Raw genomic sequence first — 8,866 nt, 5'->3', positions numbered from 1 at the left:
CTGAACCGCTCTTCCGATCTGAAGATGGAACTAATGGGAGATTTTTAATTGCAAAAATGAGGGAGTCAGTGAAGTATGCTGTGTCGTTTTGGCAACCCAAACTTTGGACAGTCCGTCAAGAAATTTTATTGATTATTTCTCCTTCAGGACAAATGGGCCAAAATCTGAAGGAGCCCGTCGGGCCGGAAATCTGTACGTGGTGGAAGGGAGGCGCGTTTATTCCGTTCATAGACGCCCTGCCGTCCCTGAACCGCAAGATGGACGGGCCGTTCCTGATGCCCGTGGTGGAGAAGTTCAAGGACATGGGCACGGTGGTCATGGGGAAGGTCGAATCCGGGGAGGCGAAGAAAGGACAGTCGCTCGTACTTATGCCTAATCGAGTGAGTACTTTCAATCCTTTATTCAATCTAATATACTAGGTTTTTGAGAGTGAACTGAAGATCTCACTTAGAAGATGGGCCTCTAATGGCCCATCTTTTTTTTTTTGTATGTTCCGAATATAATGAAATGTATTCTCTGGAACCTGGTTTAATTTTTTTTCTTCTGTCTCCCGCAGACTCCTGTGATAGTGGATCAGCTGTGGTCTGATGACGAGGAGGTGTCGAGCGTGGGCCCGGGTGAGAATATCAAAGTCAAACTGAAAGGTATTGAAGAGGACGATGTGAGTCCTGGATTTGTCTTGTGCGACCCGAACAACCCGGCCCGTACGGCGCGCGTATTCGATGCCCAAGTATGTCAAGTATTTATTTATAACAACAACATTATAATTTATTTTATTAATTTATTACTCAGGGAATTCATTAAAATCCATTTCATGCTTAGGCCAGCCACTCACTATTAGTTAGACCTGACAGGTACAGCTGATCAGGTCTACCTGATACTGTGTGTGCTCATCAGGTATAAGGTAGACCTAACAGAGGGACCTTTTCAGCCGTATCTGTCAGGTCTAGTACTAGTGAGTGTCTGGCCTTGGGTATGTAATTATTACCCTGACTCAATACATGGATTTTATAATGAAGTTTAGGACTGAATGACAGTATATTAAAGAAGAAACTACAAAGGAATTTCTATCGTGTTAAGGAGCTCTTTCAACTCCTAGAAGAGTTCTTACAACCAACCTATATTTCAAACTGGGGCAAAGAGAAATTTCGTATGATGTCTACATTAAAAGTCCAAAGAGAAATTTCGTATGGTGACTGCATTAAAATTCCAAAGTGAAATTTCGTATGATGACTGAATTAAAAGTCACATAATCGTTTACAACTTGATTCTATGTTGGAAAAAAAGAAAGAAAAAAAAAAAATACTATTAGGACGCGTTCATAGCACACACAATGGCTTTCGTCACACTAGCTGCGGCCAACGCCGCAAAGGGTTGCCACTCGGACCGTCTCGTGCCGTCCCTATAATCCGCCACACCTCTAACTACGGCAAAACAGTCGCGGCAATTCCCGATGACTTGGCTTTCGTCACACTAGCTGCGGCCAACGCCGCAAAGGGTTGCCACTCGGACCGTCTCGTGCCGTCCCTATAATCCGCCACACCTCTTACTACGGCAAAACAGTCGCGGCAATTCCCGATGACGGACTCGATTACTGAGTCAAATTCAGAATCGAATGCTTTGGCGGAACAGCGCAGGGCGAATGCTTGCCGCAGTTGCTCGTCCCGAAGTACGGCACGGCCGGATGCTATCGGGCCTAGGTGTAGTCGCGGCACACCCTCCGTGCTGGAAATGAAAAGAGGAAGGATTTGTGAGAAGAAAGTGAAATCTTGGATTCTTTCTGGCGAACCAGAAATCCTGATCGCCAGCCTAGATAGCATGGTTGGTAGCGCGTCTGCCTTGTAAGCGCTAGGCTGCGGGTTCGATTCCCGCCCGGGGCGGATATCCTCCTGAACGGATAATGTTCGTTCCCGGAACGGCTGGCTTTATCTCCTTTTCTCTTCGATTTCGGGAAGAAGACCTTAGCAGTTACAGTTCCCTCTATCAAACCTCTAAAAAGAAAAAAAGTTTCATATATGGATGATACATAGGCAGGTCGGAAATTTTGCAACCAAATTTTTCTGATCCCGGATAGGCACGAACGTAAAAGAGTGCGCCTTGAAGTACCTAACGTGTAAGTTGTTCGGTGAAAGGTGGTTAAAAATGCTCATTGGTACTTACAGTTTCAAATGCTCTGGTACCGTCGGATGAGCGACTTCTATGATATCATGTTCTCCAACGCACATATACAGCTTATCAGACTCCGCGGATGGCCTTACAAAGTCCCCATCCAAGTGTGTCATGCCTTCATTGATAAATTTGATCCAGGGAATGGCGCTCGATGATTCCGACTGGGGGCCGTATCTGTCAGGTCTAGTAGTAGTAGTGAGTGTCTGGCCTTGGGTATGTAATTATCACCCTGACTCAATACATGGATTTTATAATGAAGTTTAGGACTGAATGACAGTATAAGAAGAAACTACAAAGGAATTTCTATCGTGTTAAGGAGCTCTTTCAACTCCTTGAAGAGTTCTTACAACCAACCTATGTTTCGGTCTTTTAATTCCATACGTTTCCTCTTCTTTCAACTCCTTGAAGAGTTCTTACAACCAACCTATGTTTCGGTCTTTTAATTCCATACGTTTCCTCTTCTCCTCCTCCTCCTCCTCCTCACTAATATTAACCTGAAAATGGCTACTTTCTCTGTGGCGTATAATATCTCTAGTAACGCTGTCGAACTTTCTTGACGGGCGGATTATTCGTAATCGTTTCTCTTTCCTCACTAGTCAATGTCTCCTCCTCCCTTACAGATCGTCATTCTCGAACACAAGAGCATCATTTGCGCGGGCTACTCGGCCGTGATGCACATCCACTGTGTGGCTGAAGAAGTCAACGTGAAGGCCCTCATCTGTCTGATCGACAAGAAGACCGGAGAGAAGTCCAAGACTCGGCCTCGGTTTGTCAAACAGGACCAGATCGCGATTATGCGACTCGAGGCGGCTGGAGTGATCTGTTTGGATCAGTTCAAACTGTTCCCCCAAATGGGGCGGTTCACACTGCGCGACGAAGGTAATAGAATATAATCGAATATAAAATAGAGTGGAATAGACTGTTTCGATCAGTTCAAATTGTTTCCTCAAATGGGACGGTTCACACTGCGCGACGAAGGTAATACAAGAATAGAATAGAATTTTTAAAACGGGCCTCTGCTGTTTGGCCGACTTTTGCCGATAACTTCAATCCAGAGGAAACTGGACATTTTCGTCCTTTTTTTTGTAAACTTTTAGCTCTAAATGGGGACATTTCTCGTCTCGAAGCGTACACTTTTTTCAAAGCTTTTATAAAACTTGTCCTAAATAGCAACTTCCCCCCTTAATAACGGTTCGGCCATTCATTTCTCGAGACTTGGCCCTCCGACTGGGTGGAACAGAGAAACGGAACGGGTAACAAATAATAATATTATTAACCTCATAACACAATTCGAACGGGCAACAAAATAATAATTAATACATAAATGTAAAAAAATTGAAGATTTTTTAATAGGTTTGACAGAGGGAACTGTAACTGCCAAGGTCTTATCCTCCAGAAATCGAAGGGAGAAGGAAGACAGGATAGGAGAAAGCCAGTCGTTCGGAGAACGAACATTATCCCTTCGGGATAAAATCCGCCCCGGGCGGGAATTTAACCCGCGGCCTAGCGCTTACAAGGCAGACGCGCTGCCAACCAAGCTAAATACCATATCGTTATTAATCTCAAGGACAGCAATTTCAATGATGAGAATATTGTATCTAATAATGATAAGACAAGTATCACCAAACTCCCACTCACATGAGAAATTGGAAATACGCATGCAATATAGGTATTAGGTACCCACCTACATAGATAGTTAAATAGGTACCTAGCTACATAGATAGTTAAATAGGTACCCACCTACATAGATAGTTAAACAGGTACCTAGCTACATAGATAGTTAACTATTTACCTAGCTACGTACAATCATAGCGTATTATGGTACAATATTGAGCACGCAAAGTACCTACTGCTACCTAGGAAGCATTCAAACAACGTAATAGCGTGCAGATAATAATTTCATCTGTAATTTTACACACACGCTCATAACTCTTACTAAAATCTTGTCCTCGCATGGCTAGTTTTTAGCCCGGGGACTGCTGGTTCGATTCCAGGTAACCAATAGGCGAGGTTAACGCCACGCCGTGAGGTGTTCTCTACCACCTAACCCTCTAAGATAACTAGGCTGGTAAGCTTCGTGTGAATATGAAGAGATAGTCCGGATAGTCGCCAACCCATTCATACTAGGATCGATGGGTACCTATTTTTTAATTAAAAAATTCCCAGTTTAACATGAGAGAGAGAGAGAGAGGGAGAGAGAGAGGTGATAAGGCGTGATTGATAACAGCTGAGGCAGGCAGTGATAAGAATATTTTGTTTTGAGAATAAGTTCGCAGATAAACAGACCTTGAGAAATTCGCATGGAACAAAACTATTATTAATGATGCCACTTGTTTATCTGATGGCACCTAAAGTGCATACAACATGTTCATTATGGTACTAACGATGCACAGTTAAGAGATTCTGAGGTACATTTGGGTAAAATAATAATTATATTAGGTAAGTAGATTTGTATAGGTACTTACCTATATTATACCTATATTATCTAAGTACTTACCTATATTATACCTACCGAACCGTTGGCGTTGGGTATAACTAGCTATGTACCTATACGAGTACCTACCGACTTATTATTATTTTTACCCTCGATAAGAGGCAAAGAGGGCGTTTATAGCCGGGTCTACAATAAAATTTCATTCCGAAGCAAGGATCGAACCCGCATCCTCCTGTTTACTAGGCGAGCGCTACTGATCAAGCACAACAATTACTCACTCTGACTCTGACAGATAGCTAGAACTGACTATTCATCAGATATCTGTTGTTGTCATTTGTTGTTTACAAATGCGAAAATTGAGTCATTTTTTCAGATCTAGAACTAGAACACACGAATTCTCTGACCTCCCACCTCCCACTCACCACTTATGGCACTATTGTCAATAAACAGACAATATGCCACATGATGTGTCATTCTTATTGCTATTCTGTATGTTATTGTTGTTGTTATTATTGCTATTCTGTGTGTTATTATTATTTATTTGTTATTTTATGCACAAGACGTCGCTAGAAGGTACTCATCCAGATCTTCAGGGCCATAAAACAACTTGTAATATTGTAAGACGTACAATCAGTACATCACCAATAACAATCATTACCTTTACCTACCCACTATTGTGCCCACCACTCATTTTCAGACCGTCTGACAGAACGCGGTCTCACAGACCTATTTCATTCCGAAGCAAGGATCGAACCCGCATCCTCCTGTTTACTAGGCGAGCGCTACTGATCAAGCACAACAATTACTCACTCTGACAAATAGCTAGAACTGACTATTCATCAGATATCTGTTGTTGTTATTTGTTGTTTACAAATGCGAAAATTGAGTCATTTTTTCAGATCTAGAACACACGAATTCTCTGAGCTCCCACTCACCACTTATGGCACTATTGTCAATAAACAGACAATTTGCAAAATGATGTGTCATTCTTATTGTTATTCTGTATGTTATTATTGTTGTTATTCTGTATGTCATTATTACTATTATTTATTTGTTGTTGGTATTTTATGCACAAGACGTAGCTAGTAGATACATACATATACCTACCAGCTCACTCAGATCTTCAGGGCCATAAAACAACTTGTAGGTAATATTGTAAAACGTGCAATCCGTACATCACAAATAACAATCACAGTACCTACACTAATTACCACACTGGTAATTTTACTATTGTAGGTACCTACTGTTAATGTACAATGCTGCAGACCGCGGTCTCACAGACCTAGGTCTGTCAGACCGTCTGTGTGTGGCGGGAGAAGTTTCAGGTCTGATCCAAGTCTGACAGACTTTCTGAGCGTGAGTGGCAAGCATTATAAAAGAGGCACAATAACTCCGCCATTGACGGTCCTAAGCCCGTATGAAAAAGGAGGAAGGTTGTGTGTGAAACGAGCAAAGGTCAAAGTTTTACCTCGGTACGAAAGATTGTGCCGCGGTACCACTTTAAATTTAAGCAAGGTTTTAATTTATAAAAACAACGGTCCTAAGCCCGTATGAAAAAGGAGGAAGGTTGTGTGTGAAACGAGCAAAGGTCAAAGTTTTACCTCGGTACGAAAGATTGTGCCTCGGTACCACTTTTGCATTACTTCAAGGCACACTCTTTTACATCCATGCCTATCCAAGAAGGGAAAAGTTCGGTCAGAAAATTTCCGTCCAGGCCGGGATTCGAACCCAGTACCTCCAGGTTGAGAGTCAGTGCTCTTGACCACTCGGCACTTGGCCACAGAAGGTCAAACCTTGCGGAGTAAAAAGTGAGGACTTGAGGAGTGTGGAGTGGTTTGGTGGATCAGCCACTTACCTCTTCCTTCAGCTGAATGGCGGTCTCTTGGATATCAAACCGACTCGGACAGTACTCCTTGCATTCGAAATTGAACACCCCGTCCTCGTTTTTGGTAGCATTATCACAGTATGTGTAGACAAACCTGGGGGCAGAATGAAACAGGGCATTAGAATAGAATGGTCTGGCGGGCAATTTATTAAGTAAATAACAAACAAAATTTAAATTAGTCAGACCTGTTGTAAGTGTTAAGAACTAGCAGCACTTGTCTATTTCCGGACAGTCACCCATCCAGATACATTCCATGCTCGACGTTACTTAACATCAGTGCTCGCCAGGGGTGCTGTAGCCCTCGGAAATAAATAGACAATTTCTTATCCTATTGGTCGTGTAGGAATTGTTTACAAGATTTGACCAATAGGATAAGAGGTTTTTTTTCTTTACTGAGCCAGAAAATTCCAATGGTCCCGGGCATTAGGGGGTAAATCATAAAATGGGATTATTTTCGAGTTTTGAAATATATTTATTTTATTATTATATTTTCAAAGGTCAAACCGCAAAATAAAAGATCCCTCCAATATAGGTAAGGGATTCCTTAAAATTTGACCTTAAAATATTTCGTAAGTATGTAGGTATAGGGATTACTGAACGTGCTATGTTAGTACAGAGGTAGTAGTGATTGAATTTAAAAATATTCCCATTTTCATACAATTCGACCCTAAATAGTGTTGGATAGCATTAGAATTTACAAAATTCAAAAGAGATAAGATTTGTTTAGAAGCGAAAATATAAAAAGCAATGCTTATTAGGTTCGTTTAATTCTTATGACCCGTTCTCAAAGTCTTCCAACGTATACCAAACCAAGTTAACATCGGGTTGAAGATATAACTCGAGTTGCTAAACTTATCAAAGCAAAGTTGTATTTTCCCTTGGAATTTCTCTTCTTTTGAAGCTTGTTTTTCCCCCCATCGGAATCATTTCCATAAGGAAAATACAACTCATTTCAGCAAATTATACAACAAAAAAGCCGCTGAGAACCCCTAGATAATCAGGGTGGACTAGATCTTATGCGCGGGTGTAGGTGAGGTTTCAAATTTGGAGAGCAGAAAAAATGAGGAATTAGGGAACTATTAATCCGACAGAAAAAAGAGTAATAAAACCAACAAAGTTGCAAGGTATACCTACCTACCTACCATTATACAGAATGCCTACACGAACGTAGGTTTCAAATATCTTTTTATTGTCTTCATTTCTACTTAGGTAGCAGATGCTGTATTAACCGTGGGTACCTCTATTACCAGTGTACAAATCATCACCTTGTACGAGTATCTAGGTAAAGCCCGAATTATAGGTAAATACCTAGACTAGGTAGTGGGTAGGTATTAAGGTACTAGGTAGCTAGGTACACATTGTAAACCATTAACCTCGCATAACCCAGCACCTACAACGTCAGCAAGGTCTTCTCCATGCATACATAGAGCTAGGGGTTTCCGGATTTCACTTTCGCTTTTCCAGGATTGTAAAACTGGTCAAATATCTGTATACCTATCTAGTTACCTTTACCTACCTACATGTTTGTGCATAGTTTGCCTTGTACGGGCAAATGAGTAATCGTGACAAACTACTCACTATTTGGCCTTATACTGATCGCCAGCGGCAATAGTAATTCTTACTACATTTCATAGTGCCGCTGTGAACCTGCCTCGGTAGCGTAGTGGTCAAGGCACTCGCCTGGTAAACAGGAGAGCGCGGGTTCAATCCTAGCCGAGGCATGGAATTTTATCCTCATTCGTTCGTCCACATTATTATTCGAGATCCGAGATTCCTAAAGGGTCACTGACCTTGGCAAATACGGGAATCAATAAATTGGTAACTAGTACCTACTAAAAACGGTTTTGGGAACCTTTCCTAATCCTAAGGTTCAATTTTTTATTTTCCATGAGCCTCCTCGGCTCCTAAAATTGTCCTATTTTCTTGCTTTATTTATTGAGACAAGATTTTCCAAAAGGAGTTCTCCCAACCAACCCCACTCCATAGTTTGCACTCATCTATACTGTAGTAAGGTGATATCCTATGCTATAGGTAGGTGCATCATAGTTCTGCACTTATCTACTGTACTAAGGTAATATACTATGCTATAGGTAGGAGCATCATAGTTCTGCACCTATCTACTGTACTAAGGTAGTATCCTATGCGATAGGTAGGTGCATCATAGTTCTGCACCTATCTACTGTACTAAGGTAGTATCCTATGCGATATTAGGTGCACCAAGTGAACCGTACTATTGACTAGGTCAAGTGATATCACCTTGAAGAATGACTAAAACCTGTAACCACGTTATTTCCTTCTTTGCTGATGATGACTAAGTTCGTAATTTCCTTCCGAATCAATTCAAATCAGTAAGTTATAGATTTAGTTATTAGGGGAAC

General features: G+C 41.5%; 2 protein-coding genes across 2 annotated transcripts in view; one reads left to right on the top strand and one right to left on the bottom strand.

Moving 5' to 3' along the window:
• The window catches only part of LOC103513488 (eukaryotic peptide chain release factor GTP-binding subunit ERF3A), a 42,573-nt gene extending 41,769 nt beyond the window's left edge, over positions 1-804 (top strand). Inside the window, exons 4-6 of the mRNA XM_026826667.1 lie at positions 148-380; positions 557-739; positions 793-804. Coding sequence (XP_026682468.1) covers positions 148-380; positions 557-739; positions 793-804 — 428 coding nt within the window. The remainder of the gene's footprint in view (positions 1-147; positions 381-556; positions 740-792) is intronic.
• A 342-nt stretch (positions 805-1,146) lies between these two features.
• Positions 1,147-8,866, bottom strand: part of LOC103513487 — a 36,515-nt gene continuing 28,795 nt past the window's right edge. The window contains 4 exon segments of the mRNA XM_026826666.1: positions 1,147-1,418; positions 1,544-1,725; positions 2,161-2,330; positions 6,459-6,582. Coding sequence (XP_026682467.1) covers positions 1,309-1,418; positions 1,544-1,725; positions 2,161-2,330; positions 6,459-6,582 — 586 coding nt within the window. The 3' untranslated portion in view covers positions 1,147-1,308.

This window comes from Diaphorina citri, unplaced genomic scaffold, assembly GCF_000475195.1.
Source record: "Diaphorina citri unplaced genomic scaffold, Diaci psyllid genome assembly version 1.1 scaffold978, whole genome shotgun sequence".
Classification (NCBI taxonomy): domain Eukaryota; kingdom Metazoa; phylum Arthropoda; class Insecta; order Hemiptera; family Psyllidae; genus Diaphorina; species Diaphorina citri.
Note: the sequence above shows the minus strand (reverse complement) of the source record. Positions and strands in the feature narration are given on the sequence as shown.